The sequence below is a fragment of the Somniosus microcephalus genome, chromosome 28 (genome assembly GCF_052327205.1).
Source record: "Somniosus microcephalus isolate GS21.2 chromosome 28, FLI_Smic_1.0, whole genome shotgun sequence".
NCBI lineage: Eukaryota > Metazoa > Chordata > Chondrichthyes > Squaliformes > Somniosidae > Somniosus > Somniosus microcephalus.
Window position 1 is genome coordinate 17730793 of NC_141014.1, and position 22378 is coordinate 17753170.

General features: G+C 47.9%; 1 protein-coding gene across 3 annotated transcripts in view; it reads left to right on the forward strand.

Moving 5' to 3' along the window:
- LOC147099018 (myocardin-related transcription factor A-like) overlaps positions 1 to 22378 on the forward strand; it is a 194055-nt gene that overhangs the window by 9129 nt on the left and 162548 nt on the right. For all 3 annotated transcript variants that reach the window (XM_085969566.1, XM_085969561.1, XM_085969564.1), the window contains exon 2: positions 6076 to 6198. In XM_085969566.1, the coding sequence (XP_085825692.1) occupies positions 6105 to 6198 (94 nt within the window). In that variant the 5' untranslated portion in view covers positions 6076 to 6104. The remainder of the gene's footprint in view (positions 1 to 6075; positions 6199 to 22378) is intronic.

Consider the following 22378-nt stretch of genomic DNA (forward strand, 5'->3'; position numbering starts at 1 on the left):
CCCGGGGACAGCAGTCCTCTAGCTTAATTTTTGTTTTGTAATCCTGCTGGGATTGCCAATTTACTGGCATTCAGGCTGAAGCACATTCCATTGCAGTTTCTGACTTGCCTCCTAGTGGCGGTGTGTTTGAATGAAGAATCTCAGCAAAGCAGTTCGCTCTGCTTTTGGCAACTGTATCCTGTTTATCGACCAAATACTCTATTTGGGGTTTACATATCGTGGTTTCTCTTTTTTGCTCCCCTCACCCACGCCATGCACTATTTTCCCAGTTTGGGAGTGGCATCACGCAACGTTCCCCTTTTGGGTGAGCGGGGCCCTTTAACGGGCTGCACCGTCCGTTCACATTTCCGCGCGAGTGCGGTTTTTCCATTGTGAAACCGGCAAGCGCCCTGCGCGGGACCTCCCGACCGCCCCGCAGCTTAACGGGGGCGGGGGGAATATTGGCGCCACGATTCCAGGGGCTCCTCCAGTCCTGCAGCGCAGCAGGCGAGCGAAGCAGCTCTGGTTTAATGTGCCGTTTTATTCCTCGGTCCCTTGTTGCAGAGCAGCGTCACCTGATGGCTCTGCAGCTCAGAAGCTCGGTGAACGTCACGGAGGCAAATCCGAGCCATAATGCACTGTTGCAGTCCATTAGTACACCAGCCTTCTGAGGCCGTGCCGTGCTGTAATTAACTGGCTCGCATATACTCTTGTATAAGAGTCAATTGTTGTGCAAGAATCACTGAACAGTCATTGTTTGATTAACAAAGCATAACTTTAAAGATTAAAAAAAAGTTTGTTGTCTACCTATCTATTTCCCTCGCACCCCTTAGGAAGCCTGAGTTAAGTGGATGTGCCCTGGGGTGAATGGATAGTGTCAACAGTGTCTCTTAGCTCTAAACTGCACCCAGAACCAGGCATGTTTGCACTTGACTCTCCGCACTCTGTCTTGCTATGGGAGGAGGAATATAGCAGCATTGTAAAAAAAAAGGCTAGATTTCTCTCGATTGCATTCCGATCGTATTTGAGACGATGATATGTGGATGTCCAGTCGTGGTGGCTGAGCTTGTATCATGAATCCTGCCGCAATTTTGATCATTAAGCTCATAGTTCTAGCCTGAGGCCTCCTTTCCCCTGCCAGACTAATTCTGTAATGAGTGCTGTCTAAGGCAGCTTCATTTTGTATTCGGCAGAGTGGCCATTCTCTTCCCCCTTTCCTCCCCCCAACCCCCCCCCCCCCCGCCAATGCTCAGGTCTCTGGGGTGGGACTTGAAGCAGTGCTTCCTTTAATGAGTAGATCGCGTAGGATTCTCAAGATCAAGTTCAGCGGCTAAGAACATACGGCCATGCTCTTCCAGCATTTAGGGGCGGCATCCTTTCTTCCCTTTGTGTAGACAGGTCACAACAGTAAAAATGAAATCTGTTGGTAAAGAGAAATGGTTCTAATTTGTATTGTCTGCTGACAGCCTTTAATGTGCAGGTTAGAACATTGGCGAAGTTAAACCTATTCCACTTATTACAAAACCCTAGTGTAATCAGCATGGGCTGAGGACGAATGTGAAAGGGCAGCATCTTGCAGGACGTTTTGGCAAGTTTATTCACAGAGGGGAGCCAATGACTTGTTTGTCAGTGTGGTACAATTGAATCATCAATCACATCTACTGCAACTTTTTTTTTTAAAAGTCCTTCCTTATTTCTTCTCTAACCCCCCCCCCCCCCCCCACCCCCACCATTTTCTTCATTTGGCTTTCCAGGAAAGGGAAGAGGAGGAGCCAGTCTTCCTTATGATCTCACTCGTTCCTGCTTGTTTCCTATTGCATAGCTTTGCCTTCCCTTCTGGTTCCCCAACATCTTCCATTAACTGAGCAGGTGGACAATTGATCCAGGCCTCTGCTAACGCACCTCTGCAACTAACCCTTAGGTGTGTGGAAAGTAACGCCATTTGAACCCTGGTGACGTAGCAGCTATTTTGTGGAGCAGTGGTCAATGCCAGATTCCCCGAAATCAGGTGCAAGGCTTCCAATCTCACTCCTACTCTTTGCCAAAGAGTTACTGAATTCACCCCTAGCTGCAACTGATTAACTCCCAGTGTTGAACAGTCGAGCACAGCATTGTGAAGGGAATCCTCTAATTCTGGCCTCCTGTACACGCCCAACATTCACCACTGCACCATTGGCAGCCGTGCCTTCCGCTGCCTGGGCCCTAAGCTCTGGAATTCCCCCCTTAAACCTCTCCGCCTCTCTACATGTCACTTCTCCTTTTAAGACGCTCCTTAAAACCTACCTCTCTGAGTAAGCTTTTGGGCACCTGTCCTAATATCTCTCTCTGGCTCGGTGTCAAATTTTGCCTCATAATTCTCCTGTGAAGCGCCTGGTGTCGTTTGTACTACGTTAAAGGTTTAATACTCAGCACAGAAAATTAGTCAGTAAAAAAAAATGACACGTTGCATCTCATCTGTGCCATGTATATTGAACAGAGCTTCAGGCAATGAGAAGTCTTCTGCCCATGTAAAATATGGGTGGAATCCTTACAATCATGTTCAAAGATTTAAAAAGAGAAACAACTTAGAAATGAGAGGAATCCTTAGATGCAGGAAGGATGTTCCCGATGGTGGGGGAGTCCAGAACCAGGGGTCACAGTCTAAGGATAAGGGGTAAGCCATTTAGGACAGAGATGAGGAGGAATTTCTTCACCCAGAGAGTGGTGAACCTGTGGAATTCTCTACCACAGAAGACAGTGGAGGCCAATTCATTAAATATATTCAAGAAGGAGTTGGATATATTTCTTGAGGCTAAAGGGATCAAGGGATATGGGGAGAAAGCAGGGACAGGGTACTGAATTTGGATGATCAGCCATTGAATGGCGGAGCAGGCTCGAGGGGCCGAATGGCCTACTCCTGCTCCTATTTTCTATGTTTCTACGTTTACAATGCGAGCTGTTGTGTTCAATGCATGCTGCTTCTACGAGGGAGAAGGGGCAGCTGGTTGCAGAGGCACCGCAGCCTGTCCAGTGACTAAACTCTCGAGGGGCAGTCGGAGTGGCACTCCACTGAAATACACAGGCACGCGGTTGATTTTCATCTTCGTGGTTTCAGCCAATTAAGTAAAGGTGCCCCTTTTGCGGCGGTTAAACTCTTGCCGAGTTCCACCGCAGAGCTCCTTTTAAACCCTGTTTTAGGTCAACAGTTGTCCCCTGTGTGACCTCACACGGATGCATTCCACGTTAATCGGGCTGTATTAGCAAAGTGCTGCAGCCCAGACATTTTGCGGGCGTGACGGATGCATTTTTTGTGCAGACTAGGTTTATGAGCAGCCCACAGTCCGTCTGTATTTCATGCACCTACAACTTGTTTGCACAGTGACGCAATTGAGATACTGTTCAGAGCCAGGAGGACCGTGACCAGGGAGGGGTAGCAGCCAATTATTTGTGTAGTCTAGGAAGATTTCCGAGTGTTTCTGTTACTCTTCACTGCAGAGGGAGACTTGTAGTTTAACTGGGTGTATAAAAAAAAATAAGGTGCCACATGTCTAACTTTCACAATCCACTTTAAAATTAAAATGATTGAAATAAGCCGCCTTCGATTATAAACGGGCATTCCTTTTTGATAACTTGAACTGGCTTGGTGTTGTTGAATGAGTTGTGTTTTTAGCCTAGGCGGACAGATTTGCCTTTAGCTAGTAAGCTAGAGACCAAAACTTGGTTTGTTGCTCCTGTTCCCTTGCTGTTCTGTAGAACGGGATCTGTATAACCAGATTCAGTTGTAAAGGAAGAGTTTAAATTTGAAGAGTGCATTTTACGTCTTCAGAATGTCCTGAAGTACTTTACAGACAATGGATTACTCTTTAAGCATTGTTGCTGTTATCCAGGCAAACATAGATAGCAGCAAATCTGTGCACAGAAAATGTGATCAATAAACAATGCATGAATCTGTTTTTTAGTGTTTAAAAAAAAATTCATTCATGGGATGTGGGCATCGCTAACAAGGCCGGCATTTATTGCCCATCCCTAATTGACCCTGGAGAAGGTGGTGGTGAGCCGCCTTGAACCGCTGCAGTCCGTGTGGTGAAGGTGCTCCCACAGTGCTGTTAGGGAGGGAGTTCCAGGATTTTGACCCAGCGACAATGAAGGATTGGCGATATATTTCCAAGTCAGGATGGTGTGTGACTTGGAGGGGAACTTGCAGGTGATGATGCTGCCCTTGTCCTTCTAGCTGCCGAAGAAGCCTTGGCGAGTTGCTGCAGTGCATCTTGTAGATGGTACACGCTGCAGCCACGGTGCGCCGGTGGTGGAGGGAGTGAATGTTTAAGGTGGTGGATGGGGTGCCAATCAAGTGGGCTGCTTTGTCCTGGATGGTGTCGAGCTTCTTGAGTGTTGTTGGAGCTGTACTCATCCAGGCAAGTGGAGAGTATTCCATCACACTCCTGACTAGTGACTTGTAGATGGTGGAAAGGCTTTGGGGAGTCAGGAGGTGAGTCACTTGCTGCAGTATACCCAGCCTCTGGCCTGCTCTTGTAGCCACAGTATTTATGTGGCTGGTCCAGTTAAGTTTCTGGTCAATGCTGACCCCCCCCAGAATGTTGTTGATGGGAGGTTTGACGATGGTAATGCCGTTGATGTTCATGGATAGGTGGTTAGACTCTCTTGTTGGAGATGGTCATTGCCTGGCACTTGTGTGGTACGAATGTTACTTGCCACTTATTAACCCAAGCCTGTATGTTGTCCAGGTCTTGCTACATGCGGGCATGGACTGCTTCACTGGGTATTGGCTGAATGGTGATCAGGGCGCACAGCTTACGACTCTTCAATTAGTGCCTTGGGATCTTTTATGTCCACCAGAACTGTCAGATGAGGCCTCGGTTTAATATCTCATCCAAAAGACAGCAACACTCTCTCAGTACTTTGCTGTCTGTACCCTTCCCCCCCCCCCCCCCCCCCGCCCCAATTTCTTTGGCAGCTCCAAAAATGCAAGTAAGAATTTGTAAATTTTGTGATTATTTGGTGCAACATGAATCCACATTCACTCGAGTTTAAACTTGTCTTTTTTTCCTCGGGTTTCATTTCTGTTGTTTAAAGTGTAAACATAGAGCTGGAGGCAGCCTTAAAAGACTGCTTGTTTCAATGATGCAGCATGATGTTAACTCAGCACACTGCACCCTGGAGTAGCGGGACATGTCCTCCACAACTGTAATCTCCACACAGTTTCCCGTCTCGGCTGTAGGACGGTACAGAGCAGAAGGCGGATGCTTCCCCACGGAGTGGGACAAATACCCTGCGACTGCTCTCTCCCACCTCATGGTTGTCGGTATTCGGGGCAGCATTGAAATGGAGGCCTGGGAGCCATAAGTCTTGGATTGTGCACAGCCAGACTGTAGAAGGTTAGGGGGGAAGCAAAATCGAATTGTGGAATCATAGAATAGTGCAGCACAGAAGGAGGCCATTTGGCCCATCGAGTCTGCGCCGGCTCTTTGAAGAGCAATCCAGTTAGTCCTACTCCCCCGCTCTTTCCCCATATCCCTGCAATTATTTCTCCAATTATTTGTCCAGTTCCCTTTTGAAGTCTACTATTGAATCTGCCTCCACCGCCCTATCGGGCAGTGCATTCCAAATCCTAACCACTCGCTGCATGAAAAAGTTTTTCCTCGTGTCGCTTCTCGTTCTTTTGCCAAGCACCTTAACTCTGTGCCCTGTCGTATTCGACCCTTCAGCCATTGGAAACAGTTTCTCTTTATTTACTCTGTCTAAACCCTTCATGATTTTGAACACCTCTATCAAATCTCCTCTTAGCCTTCCCTGGCCGAAGGAGAACAACCCCAGCTTCTCTAGTTTATCCACGTAACTGTAACCCCTCCCTGCAAATCTCTTTGGTACCCTCTCCAAAGCCTCCCGAGAGTGCGGTGCCCAGAATTGAACACAGTACTCCAGCTGGGCCTGAACTAGTGTTTCATATCAGTTTAGCATAACTTCTTGGCTTTTGTACTCTGCCTCGATTTATAAAGTCATGCAACAACAACAACTTGTGTCTGGTTTGAAATTCAAAATCATTTCACTTTTTTTTTTGTTTTGTTCTTATTTCTTCCTATTTTGTTTCCCATTAAGAGCACTCGTCTCCACTTGGCCCTCCTGAGATGGGAGGGCAGGCGAGCGAGGTGCGGACTTCTCCACGACTTCGACGCCAGTGCCACTCCACGTTCAGCCAACAGGAGGAGCGCTTGCTACAGGGTGAGATGCACGAAATGATTTCTTTTATTTGTGTGTATGTTTGGAATGGGGTGGCGGTGGTGGTGGGGAAGAAAAGATGTCGAAAGCCATAAAGTGGTCAAATCTGGTGCAGTGATCCCAGGTCGTGTACAGGCCTTTCCTGTGGAGACTGCTTCAGAAGAAAAAACATTGTTTAAATACACCACCGTGTTAATGGGAACAGTAGCATAGTGGTCATGTTACTGGACTAGTGATCCCACCACGGCAGCTGGGGAATTTAAATTCAGTTAATTAAATAAACCTGGAATAAAAAGCTAGTATCCGTAATGGTGACCATGAAACTATGGGGTTGTTGTAAAAACCCATTTGGTTCACTCGTGTCCTTCAGGGAAGGAAATCTGCCGCCCTTACCCGGTCTGGCCGATATGTGACTCCAGACCCACAGTAATGGGGTTGACTCTTAATGCCCCCTGGAATGGCCTAGCAAGCCACTCAGTTGTAACAAACCGCTACAGAAAACAATAATAATAATAAAACCGGATGGAGCACCCAGCATCGAACTATGCACCGGCTTCGGACACGACAACGGCACACCCAGCCCAGTCGACCCTGCAAAGTCCTTCTGACCAACATCTGGGCACTTGTGCCAAAATTGGGAGAGCTGTCCCACAGACTAGTCAAGCAACCCCTGACATAGTCATACTCACAGAATCCTACCTTTCAGCCAATGTCCCAGACTCTCCATCACCATCTCTGGGTATGACCTGTCCCACTGACGGGACAGGCCCACCAGAGGTGGCGGCACAGTGGTGTACAGTCGGGAGGGAGTGGCCCTGGGAGTCCTCAGCATTGACTCCAGACCTCATGAAGTTTCATGGCTTCAGGTCAATAATGGGCAAGGAAACCTCCTGTGTCAGCTGTGGCTCAGTGGGTAGCACACTCGCCTCTGAGTCAGAAGGTTGTGGGTTCAAGTCCCACTCCAGAGACTTGAGCACATAAAGCTAGGCTGACACTCCAGAATTCGATAGACTCTGGAACAGTACCCATGGATTGGAGGGTAGCTACTGTTAACCCCACTATTTAAAAAAGGTGGTAGAGAGAAAACGGGGAATTACAGACCGGTAAGCCTGACATCGGTAGTGGGGAAAATGCTAGAGTCCATTATAAAGGATGTAATAGCAGAGCACTTGGAAAACAGTGACCGGATCGGACAAAGTCAACAATGGATTTACAAAAGGTAAATCGTGCTTGACTAATCTACTGGAATTTTTTGAGGATGTAACTGGTAGAATAGATAAGGGAGAACCAGTGGATGTGGTGTATTTGGACTTTCAGAAGGCTTTCGATAAGGTCCCACATAAGAGATTAGCGTGCAAAATTAAGGCACGTGGGATTGGGGGCAAGGTATTAACTTGGATAGAGAACTGGTTGGCAGACAGAAAGCAAAGAGTTGGAATAAACGGATCTTTCGCCAAGTGGCAGGCAGTGACGAGTGGGGTACCGCAGGGACCGGTCCTAGGACCCCAGCTATTCACAATATATATTAATGATCTAGACGAGGGGACTAGATGTAATATCTCCAAGTTTGCAGACGACACAAAGCTGGGTGGGCGTGTGTGCTGTGAGGAGGATGCCGAGAAACTCCAGGATGATTTGGACAGGTTGGGTGATTGGGCAGAAGCATGGCAGATGCAATATAATGTGGATAAATGCGAGGTTATCCACTTTGGTGTCAAAAACATGAAGGCAGATTATTATTTGAATGGTAATAGATTGGGAGAAGGGGAAGTGCAACGAGACCTGGGTGTCCTTGTGCACCAGTCGCTGAAAGTAAGCATGCAAGTGCAGCAGGCAGTTAAGAAGGCAAATGGTATGTCGGCCTTCGTAGCGAGAGGGGTCAAGTACAGGAACAAAAATGTCTTGCTGCAGTTGTACAGGGCCTTGGTGAGACCACACCTTGAGTATTGTGTGCAGTTTTGGTCGCCTTATCTAAGGAAGGACGTTCTTGCCATGGAGGGAGTGCAGCGAAGATTCACCAGGCTGATACCTGGGATGGCAGGAATGACGTAGGAGGAGAGATTGGGTCGATTGGGCTTATACTCGCTGGAGTTTAGAAGAATGAGAGGGGATCTCATTGAAACTTATAAAATTCTAACAGGACTCGATGCAGGAAGGATGTTCCCGATGGTCGGGGAGTCCAGAACCAGGGGTCACAGTCTAAGGATAAGGGGTAGGCCATTTAGGACTGAGATGAGGAGGAATTTCTTCACCCAGAGAGTGGTGAACCTGTGGAATTCTCTACCACACAAGGCAGTAGAGGCCAATTCATTAAATATATTCAAGAAGGAGTTGGATATATTTCTTAAGGCTAAAGGGATCAAGGGATATGGGGAGAAAGCAGGGACCGGGTACTGAATTTAGATGATCAGCCATGATCGCATTGAATGGCGGAGCAGGCTCGAGGGGCCGAATGGCCTACTCCTGCTCCTATCTTCTATGTTTCTATGCAGTGCTGAGGGAGTGCTGCACTGTCGGAGGTGCCGTCTTTCGGATGAGACGTTAAACCTAGCTCTCACAGGTGGACGTAAAAGTTCCTGTGGCACTATTCAAAGAAGAGCAGGGGAGTTCTCCCCGGTGTCTTGGCCAATATTTATCCCTCAACCAACATACAAAAACAGATTATCTGGTCATTATCACATTGCTGTTTGTGGGACCTTGCTGTGTGCAAATTGGCTGCCGTGTTTCCCACATTACAACAGTGACTCCACTTCAAATAGTACTTTATTGGCTGTAAAGTGCTTTGAGACGTCCGGTGGTCGTGAAAGGCGCTATATAAATACAAGTCTTTTTTTTTGCTGATTACCACCCACCGCCCTTCCTCAGCTGCTGAATCAGTACTCCTCCATGTTGAACACCACTTGAAAGAAGCACTGAGGGTAACAAGGGCGCAGAATGTACTCTGGGTGGGGGACTTCAATGTCCATCACCAAGAGTGGCTCGGTAGCACCACTACTGGCCGAGCTGGCCGAGTCCTGAAGGACACAGCTGCCAGTCTGGGCCTGCGGCAGGTGGCTAGAGAACCAACACGAGGGAAAAACCTACTTGACCTCATCCTCGCCAATCTACTTTCTGCAGATGCATCTGTCCATGGCAGCATTGGTAGCAGTGACCACTGCACAGTCATTGTGGAGACAAAGTCCCATCTTCACACTGAGGACATCACCGTGCTAAATGGGATACATTCAGAACAGATCTAGCAGCTTAAAACTGGGCATACATGAGAACATGACATTCGGCCCCTTGAGCCTGCTCCGCCATTCAATAAGATCATGGCCGATCTTCTACCTCAACTCCACTTTCCTGCACTATCCCCATATCCCTTGATTCCCTTAATATCCAAAAATGAGGCGCTCTGGGCCATCAGCAGCAGCAGAATTGCATTCCACCACAATCTGTAACCTCATGGCCTGGCATATCCCTCACTCTACCATTACCATCAAGCCGGGGGACCAACCCTGGTTCAACGAGAAGTGCAGAAGAGTATGCCAGGAGCAGAACCAGGCATACCTAAAAATGAGGTGCCAACCTGGGGAAGCTGCAACACAGGATTACATGCATGCTAAACAAGGAAGCAGTATGCTATAGATAGAGATAAGCGATCCCATAATCAACGGACAGATCAAAGCTCTACAGTCCTGCCACATCAAGTGGTGAATGGTGGTGCACAATTAAACAACTAACGGGAGGCGGAGGCGCCATGAATATCCCCATCCTCGTTTGCAACCACCTTCAGCCAGAAGTGTCGAGTGGACGATCCATATCGGCTTCCTCCCGAGGTCCCCACCATCACAGAAGCCAGTCTTCAGCCAATTCGATTCACACCACGTGCTATCAAGAAATGGCTGAGCGCACTGGATACAGCAAAGGCTAGGGGCCCTGACAACATCCCGGCTGTAGTGAAGACTTGTGCTCCAGAACTAGCCGCGCCTCTAGCCAAGCTGTTTCAGTACAGCTACAACACTGGCATCTGCCTGACAATGTGGAAAACTGCCCAGGTATGTCCTATCCACAAAAAGCAGGACAAATCCAATCCGGCTAATTACCGCCCCATCAGTCTACTCTCAATCATCAGCAAAGTGATGGAAGGTGCCATCGACAGTGCTATCAAGCAGCACTTACTCACCAATAACCTGCTCACCGAAACTCAGTTTGGGTTCCGCCAGGACCAGTCGGCACCAGACCTCATTACAGCCTTGGTCCAAGCATGGACCAAAGAGCTGAATTCCAGAGGTGAGGTGAGAGTGACTGCCCTTGACATCAAGGCAGCATTTGACCGAGTGTGGCATCAAGGAGCCCTAGCAAAACTGCAGTCAATGGGAATCAGGGGGAAAACTCTCCACTGGCTGGAATCATACCTAGCACAAAGGAAGATGGTTGTGGTTGTTGGAGGTCAATCATCTCAGCCCCAGGACATCGCTGCAGGAGTTCCTCAGGGTGGTGTCCTAGGCCCAACCATCTTCAGCTGCTTCATCAATGATCTTCTCTCCATCATAAGGTCAGAACTGGGGTTGTTCGCTGACTGCACAGTGTTCAGTTCCGTTCACAACTCCTCAGATAATGAATCAGTCCATGCCAGCATACAGCAAGACCTGGACGACATTCAGGCTTGGACTGATAAGTGTCAAGTAACATTCGCGCCGCACAAGTGCCAGGCAATGACTCTCCAACAAGCGAGAGTCTAACCACCGCCCCTTGACATTTAACAGCATTACTGTCGCCGAATCCCCCACCATCAACATCCTGGGGGGGTCACCATTGACCAGAAACTTAACTGGACCAGCCATATAAATACTTTGGCAACAAGAGCGGGTCAAAGGCTGGGTATTCTGCGGCGAGTGTCTTACCTCCTGACTCCCCAAAGACTTTCCACCATCTACAAGGCACAGGTCAGGAGTGTGATGGAATACTCTCCACTTGCCTGGATGAGTGCAGCTCCAACAACACAAGAAGCTCGACACCATCCAGGGCAGCAGCTTGTTTGATTGGCACCCCATCCACCACCTTAAACATTCACCCCCTCCACCACCGGCGTACCGTGGCTGCAGTGTGTACCATCTACAAGATGCACTGCAGCAACTCGCCAAGGCTTCTTCGGCAGCACCTCCCAAACCCGCGACCTCTTCCACCTAGAAGGACAAGGGCAGCAGGCGCATGGGAACACCACCACCTCCAAGTCACACACCATCCTGACTTGGAAATACATTGTCCTTCCTTCATCGTCGCTGGGTCAAAATCCTGGAACTCCCTCCCTAGCAGCACTGTGGGAGTACCTTCACCACACGGACAGCAGCGGTTCAAGAAGGTGGCTCACCACCACCTTCTCGAGGGAAATTAGGGATGGGCAATAAATGCTGGCCTTGCCAGCGACGCCCACATCCCAGGAATGAATTTTAAAAAATACAGCGGATTGAATGTATTCTAAGCATCGGAGCTCTGTGTGCCATTGCTGGTTGGAAATGCACTCTAGTAGTAGTTATGATTCACGTTATCCGTTCTGTCCCTGCAGAACTTTTCTATAATTAGAGGGGAGTTGAGAAATGTTTTCACCCAGAGGGTGGTGGGGGTCTGGAACTCACTGCCTGAAAGGGTGGTAGAGGCAGAAACCCTCATCACATTTAAAAAGTACTTGGATATGCACTTGAAATGCCGAAACCTACAGGGCTACGGACCAAGAGCCGGAAAGTGGGATTAGGCTGGATAGCTCCTTTTTGGCTGGCACGGACACGATGGGCCAAATGGCCTCCTCCTGTGCCGTAAATTGCTATGATTCTTTACTGCCTTTTTCATATTTTACACTGGCAATAGATCCTCACCCCCACGTTGCAGGTTTGCATTGCATAAATGGTTTCTATATTGGTAACTTGCACACGGGTGTATTGCATTTAGACTTCCCCGTCTGTGCCCACCAAAGAAGTGCGGAAATCATGAAATTGTTTCTGCATTAAACCGCCAAATATGTGGGATGCACCTGGTTTAGGCTGCCATTCCTTGCCAACTCTTCACCCCCCCAGTGCTTTGCAAACTTCTGTTGCGGCTGTGCCCCCATGGAAGATGTACCTAACCCAATGTTGTCCGACAGAAATCGCTGACTAGCCACAGGTGATGCCACGGCGACACCGTTTTAGCCACATGCACTAATTTTAGTAGAAAAGGCCTTAATACACCCGCACAATACAAGCACTTGTATGTATATTTATTTAAACATCTACCACCGTTCAGTAACCAAGGAAGTAAAGCACTCGCCGATCTGCGCACACTCTTGTTTTTTGTTATGCTGAAGGGCACATACATACACCGACGATGAGTATTGAGATCACACGTCCAGGTGTCTCTTAATCATTTAAAAAAATTTACTAAGCAGAAATGCAATTTTTCCACATCTGGGTTCCCAATTCGCCACATGTGGCCAGTGGCTAATGTATTGGACAGCACTGACCGAACCTACCTGCTTGGTTTCAATCATCCTGCAATCTCCGTGGATTCCCTTGAGAATTCCTGTATGTCTGGTAATACTCCTGATGCAATGGAGACTGTAAGATTTGGATGGGGAAGTGCTACCCAGAACAGATTCCCTAACTGTAGAACTTAAATACTCATGAAACAGCAATTTAGTAAAAAAAAATATACAGCTCATCTGTATTTGATTTTCCCTCCAGTTTGAATTTCTGATGGTTGGCCAGCAGGAAAAGGTGTCTTATAACAGCAAGATGCTTTCACACATGATGGAAAGACTGAGGGTGGGCCTTTGCCTTAACCCTTACAGTAATGGTAACTTTTATGGTACCATTAATACAATGGAGTATCCCAAGGCACCCTGTGGATGGGGTGGGAATGGACCCTGAGCAGGAACTAGGGCAAGGGGCCAAAGAGTAGCCTTTGGAGTCTTGTGAAATTGGGTGGGGCAAGATGGAAGAGGAGAATATCCGAGCGCAGAGCAGTGAAGGCTGAAAGCTCTACCACTGATTGATAGATGGAGGGGGGTGCAGAGTAGAATATAATCCAGTGAGGTGGAGGGTGCGAGCTGGGTTTAGAGGAGGTGGAAGAAGGTAGAATGGAGCAAGAGGGATTTGTAAAGACAATGTTTTTTTATCAACGGACGTGGATTTCAGCAAGGATGAGAGTTATGGCTAAGTGGGATTGAGTGCGGAGTGTAAGGTGGCCAGACTCGGTTCGGTTGAGCTGGAGTTTGGGTATAGTGGGTGTAGGTGTGTAGTGCAGAGGCAGAAGGTGGGTAGTCGTGTTCCACCAGGATCAGTGCTGGGACCCCCGCGGTTCACAATTTACATTAACGATTTAGACTTTGGAATCAAAAAAACAATTTCTAAATTTGTGGATGACACCAAATTGGGGGGATAGTCAATACTGAGGAGGATACACAGATACCCCACAGTGCAGATAGAGGCCATTTCGGCCCATTGAGCCTGCACCGACATATCCCACCCGATCCCCGTAACCCCTACACTAACACATATCCCACCCTATCTCCGTAACCCCACGTATTTAGTCCCCCTAACACTAAGGGTCAATTTATCATAGCCAATCAACCTAACCCACACATCTTTGGATTGTGGGAGGAAACCGGAGCACCCGGAGGAAACCCACGCAGACACAGGGAGAATGTGCAAACTCCACACAGACAGTGACCCGAGGCCGGATTTGAACCCGGGTCCCTGACGCTGTGAGGCAACAGTGCTAACCACTATGCCACCGTGCAAGTTACAGGAAGACATTAATAAACTTGCAGAATGGGCATATAATTGGCAAATGAAGGTCAACACAGACAAATGTGAGGTACAGGTAGACTATCCTTTACCCGAAAACCTCGGGACCAGCCGTGTTTCGGATTTCGGAAGGTATTTTATAAGACTGGGAAATTTGTCGGGGGTGGGTCGGTCGGGGTCGGGGTCGGCGGGGGGGTCGGCGGGGGTCCGCGGGAGTTGGGGTCGGCGGGGGGGGGGGGTCCGCGGGGGGTCGGCGGGGGGGGGGGGGGGGGTCCGCGGGGGGTCGTCGGCGGGGGTCGGGGTCGTGCGCACGACTTACGCTGACCCTCTGCTCAGCGTAAGTCGTGCGCCACTCTGGTCATGTCGTGTGCACGACTTACGCTGAACGAAAAAACCTTCGGTTTTTAGAGGGTTTCGGTTTTCGGAAGTTCGGATAAAAGGTAGTCTACCTGTATTACATTTTGGTAGGAAGAATAGGGAGGTCACTTATCACTTGGAGGGTGCGAGTCTAGGTGGGGTAGAGGAACAAAGAGATCTCGGAGTACAAATACACAAATCACTACAAGTTGCGCCACAGGTTAGCAAGGCCATAAAAAAAGCAAACCAAGCACCAGGGTTTATTTCCAGAGGGATAGAATTGAAAAGTAGGGAAGTTATGCTAAACCTCTATCGAACCTTGGTGAGACCACACTTGGAGTACTGCGTACAGTTCTGGCCGCCATATTATAAAAAGGATATAGAGGCACTGGAGAGGGTGCAGAGAAGATTTACAAGGATGATACCAGAAATGCGAGGGTATACATATCAGGAAAGGATGAACAGGCTGGGTCTCTTTTCTCTTTGAAAAAAGAAAGCTGAGGGGTGACCTTAATAGAGATCTTTAAAATGATGAAAGGTTTTGATAGAGTGGATAGAGAGAGAATGTTTCCACTTGTGGGGAGGAGCATAACTAGAGGCCATCAATATAAGATAGTCACCAAGAAATCCAATAGGGAATTCAGAAGAAACTTCTTTACCCAGAGAGTGGGGAGAATGTGGAACTCGCTACCACAGGGAGTGGTTGAAGCGAATAGTATAGATACATTTAAGGGGAGGCTGGACAAGCATATGAGGGAGAAGGGAATAGAGGGTTACGCTGATAGAGTTAGATGAGGAAAGACGGGAGGAGGCTCGAGTGGAGCATAAACGCCGGCATGGACTGGTTGGGCCGAATGGCCTATTTCTGTGCCGTATATCCTACGTAATCCTATGTAATGTAGGTACCATTGGCTTCAGCCCGGACAAGCATCTAGGAAGACCGTGCAATTTGAGGCTAATATATGAAGCTTCTGATCGGAACTGAACAGGACAGCTACGACCTTGGTAACGTAATGCTGGAGAAACCTGCCCGCAGCAACTCGCTATAGGACTGGGAGCAGGCTAGCCACCCCTTCTTTAGATAGGAATTCGGTATATGAGGGTCGAACCTACATCAGAGGAGCACTTTCTCCTCCCTGCTTAAACAAAGAGAGGAAATGCTGTGAATTGAGTTTTTGAACAATGCTTGCTTTGGCAGGATTGAGTTGAGCAGGTTGGCTGTCGGTGGTTATTTTTCTCGGGCGTGTGCGAGAGTCTTTGTCCTCTTCTGTACGCAGCAAGTTTCCCAGTTTGTGAAAAGGCCAAGAATAGATGTCCGCACTTCTCCAGGGGCTGGTGGAAAATGCGTGAATTGCCCTCGGCCCACCCGCTCGACTCCCACCGAGTAAAATTTGTGAAGGCCATTAAATCATTGCACCTCTTGGCTCTGTAACGATGCAGAGAATAACCGGAGTAATGAGAGAGTGCTGGACTGGTGCAAATGTTTGTCGGGCCTGGTAGGGGGAGTATGTTCGACCCTAACCCACCCAGTGGGCAACTGACTGGATCGGATCGGCCGCTCGCCCGCCCCACTTTATTTTTCCGTTGAGGTTGGTGGAGAGTAAAATCTCGGGCGGGGTGTAAGACTGGCAGTCGATCCATTCCAGTCAGTTCCTCACCAGGCGGCTTCGGTTAAAGTGACCCCAACTGCCTGTGTTATACTGGCCTGTTTGGCTCTCTCTTGTTCTTCCATAGAAACATAGAAGATAGGAGCAGGAGTAGGCCATTCGGCCCCTCGAGCCTGCTCCGCCATTCAATGAGATCATGGCTGATCATCCAAATTCAGTACCCTGTCCCTGCTTTCTCCCCATATCCCTTGATTCCTTTAGCCTTAAGAAATATATCTAACTCCTTCTTGAATATATTTAATGAATTGGCCTCAACTGCATTCTGTGGTAGAGAATTCCACAGGTTCACCACTCTCTGGGTGAAGAAATTCCTCCTCATCTCTGTCCTAAATGGCTTACCCCTTATCCTTAGACTGTGCCCCCTGGTTCTGGACTCCCCCGCCATCAGGAACAGCCTTCCTGCATCTAGTCTGTCTAGTCCCTTAAAGCTTCGACAGCACAAAATTCAGGACTTTGCCAGACAATATCTTCAACCATCAATAGGTCAGGCAGCATCTGCGGAGAGGGCAACAGTTAACATTTAATCGACCTGAAACGTTAACTCTGTTTCTCTCTCCGCAGATGCTGCCTGACCTGCTGAGTATTTCCACCATTTTCTGTTTTTATTTCAGATTTCCCGCTTTTGGCTCTTTTAACCATCAGCCTGGAATTTTTTTTTTTTTTTTTAAACTTCGAGCTGATGTTTCCCAAGGTTGTTGGGCTCCCTATTTCAGTGGGGAGCTTTATATTTCCTGTAATCCTGCTTAATAAGTAAACAATTCCTGAGGCATTTGGTTCCCAGTGCCAGTGCAGTCATGGTTGAGAAATAAGTCGATGCTTTGAAGACAATTTAGCACCAACTGGGACCGAGGGCGAAGCGGAGATCATTAGTCGTGCTTATCTTGTCTGAATTGATTTGATTGGCTGATTTTATTCATTCAATAGCCGGGCTGTGCTGATTAAAGCTACTACAACAGAGTCCTGTAAACCAGAATAATCCACCCTGGAAGAATTAGTGCTCACTGTGGTACCGTATCGCTGAATTGAAATTGATTTTCTTTTTCTTTCAAACTGTACTACAAAATTGCCAATTTACACCAGGATCATCTAACTTCCCCCCAGTTAACAGATTTGAGAGTACTGTGTGCTGCACTGTGCACATTTGATCTTGTGGTTTGCAGCCTGCTCTCTCGAACGCCCTTTTATTGAGCCGCACTCTTTTTTTAAAGCAAGCTTGCGCCCATTTTCTGGGTAAAAAGAAAACTGGACAATGCTGGAAATCTGAAAGAAAGGCAGGAAATAGTGGAAATGCACAGCAGGCTTGGTTGAGCGCTTGCATCAGAGCTGCGCTGAACAATTTGGCAACCTCTGATACCATCTAGTGGAATCACCGCCACTGCCTGTTATTGCATCGTCACTCAAGTATGTACTGCCCTGCGATATATATAGATATACACCATTTCTCTTCCCCGACCCCTGACCCTCCAGGCTCTGGGGGCAGCGGACCTGGGGCTCAAACTACCACCACCCATTGGGGTCTGGAGCCTGGCAGGTATTTGCAAGATACTTACGGATGAGGAAGGCCATACTTCACCCATCCATAACGATCTTAAAATATTCCCGCAACGGCACCCAGCTGCTTCTTAAATAATTCCACGGGTTTTTACTTCCACTACTCTATCCAGCAGGTTATTCCATGTGTTGATTGCTCCGTGAAGGAGCACCCTGACCATTAGTCCTAAATTTGCCTTTTATGATTTTGAGCCTCTCTCCTCCTTCCCTTCTGCAGGGCACGGCAAGGGGAGATGGCTGGCTTGTGAGGCCTCTGGTCACTTTAGGAAGGATGTGAAGGCTTCACTTTAGGAAGGACGTGAAGGCCTTAGAGAGGGTGCAGAAAAAGATTTACAAGACTGGTTCCAGGGACGAGGGACTTCAGTTACGTGGATAGACTGGAGAAGCTGGGGTTGTTGCAGAGAAGGTTGAGAGGAAATTTGATCGAGGTGTTCAAAATCATGATGGGTCTAGACAGAGTAGATAGAGAGAAACTGTTCCCATTGGCGGAAGTGTCGAGAACCAGAGGACACAGATTTAAGGTGATTGGCAGAAGATCCAAAGGCGACATGAGGAAGAACTCTTTTACGCAGCGAGTGGTTAGGATCTGGAATGCACTGCCTGAAAGGGTGGTGGAGGCAGACTCAATCACGGCATAGAAACATAGAAGATAGGAGCAGGAGTAGGCCATTCGGCCCCTCGAGCCTGCTCCGCCATTCAATGCGATCATGGCTGATCATCCAATTTCAGTACCCGGTCCCTGCTTTCTCCCCATACCCCTTGATCCCTTTAGCCTTAAGAAATATATCCAACTCCTTCTTGAATATATTTAATGTATTGGCCTCTACTGCCTTCTGTGGTAGAGAATTCCACAGGTTCACCACTCTCTGGGTGAAGAAATTCCTCCTCATTTCTGTCCTAAATGGCCTACCCCTTATCCTTAGACTGTGACCCCTGGTTCTGGACTCCCCGACCATCGGGAACATCCTTCCTGCATCTAGCCTGTCCAGTCCTGTCAGAATTTTATAGGTTTCAATGAGATCCCCTCTCATTCTTCTAAACTCCAGCGAGTACAAGCCCAGTCGACCCAATCTCTCCTCGTACGTCATTCCTGCCATCCCAGGTATCAGCCTGATGAATCTTCGCTGAACTCCTTCCATGGCAAGAACATCCTTCCTCATAAGGTGACCAAAACTGCACACAATACTCAAGATGTGGTCTCACCAAGGCCCTGTATAACTGCAGAAAGACACCCTTGTTCCTGTACTCGAACCCTCTCGCTACGAAGGCCAACATGCCATTTGCCTTCTTAACCGCCTGCTGCACCTGCATGCTTACCTTCAGCGACTGGTGCACAAGGACACCCAGGTCTCGTTGCACTTCCCCTTCTCCCAATCTATTGCCATTCAGATAATCTGCCTTCCTGTTTTTGGCACCAAAGTGGATAACCTCACATTTATCCACGTTATATTGCATCTGCCATGCTTTTGCCCAATGACCCAACCTGTCCAAATCATCCTGGAGTTTCTCGGCATCCTCCTCACAGCACACACGCCCACCCAGCTTTGTGTTGTCTGCAAATTTGGAGATATTACATCTAGTTCCCTTGTCTAGATCAGTAATATATATTGTGAATAGCTGGGGTCCAAGGACCGATCCCTGCGGTACCCCACTAGTCACTGCCTGCCACTCGGAAAAAGAGCCGTTTATTCTAACTCTTTGCTTTCTGTCTGCCAACCAGTTCTCTATCCAAGTCAGTACCTTGCCCCCAATCCCATGTGCCTTAACTTTACATGCTAATCTCTTATGTGGGACCTTATCGAAAGCCTTCTGAAAGTCCAAATACACCACATCCACTGGTTCTCCCTTATCTATTTTACCAGTTACATCCTCAAAAAATTCCAGTAGATTAGTCAAGCACGATTTACCTTTTGTAAATCCATGTTGACTTTGTCCGATCCTGTCACTGTTTTCCAAGTGCTCAGCTATTACATCCTTTATAATGGACTCTAGCATTTTCCCCACTACCGATGTCAGGCTTACCAGTCTGTAATTCCCCGTTTTCTCTCTACCACCTTTTTTGAATAGTGGAGTAACATTAGCTACCCTCCAATCCATGGGTACTGTTAAAGATTCCATCGAATGCTGGAAGATGATCAGCAAAGCATCAACTATTTCTAGGGCCACTTCCTTAAGTACCCTAGGATGTAGATTATCAGGCCCTGGGGATTTATCGGCCTTCAATCCCATCAATTTCCCTAACACCATTTCCCTACAAATACTGATTTCTTTCAGTTCCTCCCTTTCATCAGACCCTATGTTCCCCGACATCTCTGGGAGGTTATTTGTGTCCTCCTTTGTGAAGACAGAACCAAAATATGTATTTAATTAGTCTGCCATTTCTTTGTTCCCCATTATAAATTCCCCTGATTCTGACTGCAAGGGACCTACGCTTGACTTCACCAATCTTTTTCTCTTCACATATCTATAAAAGCTTTTACAGTCAGTTTTTATGTTCCCTGCAAGCTTACTCTCATCATCTGTTTTCCCTTTTTTAATTAATCCCTTTGTCCTCCTTTGTTGGATCCTAAACTGCTCCCAATCCTCAGGTTTACTGCTTTTTCTGGCCAATTTATATGTCATCTCCTTGGATCTTATGCTATCCCTAATTTCCCTTGTTAGCCACGGTTGAGTCACCTTTTTTGTTTTATTTTTATGCCAAACTGGGATGAACAAATTCTGTAGTTCATCCATGCGGTCTTTGAATGTTTGCCATTGCCTATCCACCGTCAACCCTTTGAGTGACATTCCCCAATCAATCCTACCCAACTCGCGCCTGAGACCATCGTAGTTTCCTTTATTTAAATTTAGGACCCTAGTCTCTGAGTCGACTACTTCATTCTCCATCTTAATGAAGAATTCGATCATATTATGATCGCTCCGACCCAAGGGGCATCGCACAACAAGATTGCTAATTAATCCTTTCTCGTTACATAATACCCAGTCTAAGATGGCCTGATCTCTGGTTGGTTCCTCGACATATTGGTCCAGGAAACCAACCCTTAAACATTCCAGGAATTCTTCCTCCACAGTATTGTTACTAATTTGGTTAGCCCAATCTATATGTAGATTAAAGTCACCCATGATAACTGCTGTGCCCTTATTGCATGCTTCTCTAATTTCCCTTTTAATGCTATCCCCAACCTCCGTATTACTGTTTGGAGGTCTATATACCTTTTGCTTTTATCCTTGTTTCCCATTCCTCTGTCCCCCTGCTCAGGTTCCCAACCACCTGTCATTTTAGTTTAAACCCTCCCCCAGAGCACTAGCAAACACTCCCCCTAGGACATCGGTCCCAGCCCTGCCCGGGTGCAAACCGTCCGGTTTGAACTGGTCCCACCCCCCCCCCAGAACCGGTTCCAATGTCCCAGGAATTTGAATCCCTCCCCCTTGCACCATTCCTCTAGCCACGTATTCACCTGAAATATCCTTCTATTTCTACTCTGACTAGCACGTGGCACTGGTAGCAATCCTGAGATTACTACCTTTGAGGTCCTGTTTTTTAATTTACCTCCTAACTCCCTATATTCCGCTTTTAGGACCTCATCCCGCTTTTTACCTATATCGTTGGTACCTATATGCACCATGACAACTGGCTGTTCACCCTCCCCTTCCAAGATGTTCTGCAGCCGCTCCGAGACATCCTTGACCCTTGCACCAGGGAGGCAACACACCATCCTGGAGTCTCGTTTGCGGCCGCAGAAACGCCTATCTATTCCCCTTACAATAGAATCCCCTATTACTATAGCTCTACCCCTCTTTTTTTCCTCCCGTCCTGTGCAGCAGAGCCTGGTGCCAGGAAGTTGGCTGCTGCTGCCTTCCTCTGATAAGCTATCCCCCCCAACAGTACTCAAAGTGGTGTATCTGTTTGAGAGGGGGATGTCCACAGGGGACCCCTGCACTTCCTGCCTGTGCCTAGTACTCTGTCTGTTGGTCACCCATTCCCTTTCTGCCTGTCCAGCCTTAGCCTGCGGTGTGACCAACTGATTAAACATGCTATTCACAACGTCCTCAGCCTCGCGAATGGTCCAGTATGAATCCAATTGCAGCTCCAGCGCTGCAATGCGGTCTGCCAGTAGCTGCAGCTGGACACACTTCCTGCACACACAGTTGTCAGGGACACAGGAAGTGTCCCTGAGTTCCCACATAGCGCAGGAGGAGCATATCACGGCACCGGGCTCCCCTGCTGTGACTTACCCTTGATTTAATTTAATTGCAATTAAATTAAGTCAAGTCAATCCCACCAATTACACCACAGTTAAATAGTATATTTAAGGGCCCTGGTTTATAAACAGTCCCCGCTACACCACAGAGACTTTAGAAACTATAAACCACAGAGTTAAAGTTTATAAAGAGAGAAATACTTACCTGCTTTCTGGTGACGTCACACTTCGATTACTTTTTACTTCTCTCCCTCTGAGATTGGAGATTGGTAAACCTACCTGAGCCTCTGGGGCCTTTTTATAGTCGCCGCTCCGCGATTCCCGCCGAGATTTCTCCCGCTTTCCCAAGGAATCGGATAAGCACCTGAAGGAAAACATTTTTCAGAGCTACGGGGAAAGGGCGGGGGAGTGGGACTAGCTGAAGTGCTCTTGCAGAGAGCCGGCACAGGCCAAATGGCCTCCTTCTGTGCTGTAACCATTCTGTGATTGTGTTCACTTTGCAGCTGCAGCTTCCTATATAAATAAACCTGCATATACAGAGCCTGAAAACCAGGGGAGTGGCCGGGGTGTGTTGGGGCTGGGTATTTCCCCAGTTTATGTGGCGGAGTTGGGTACTTTCCTCTTGGGGACGAAAATGAAAGAG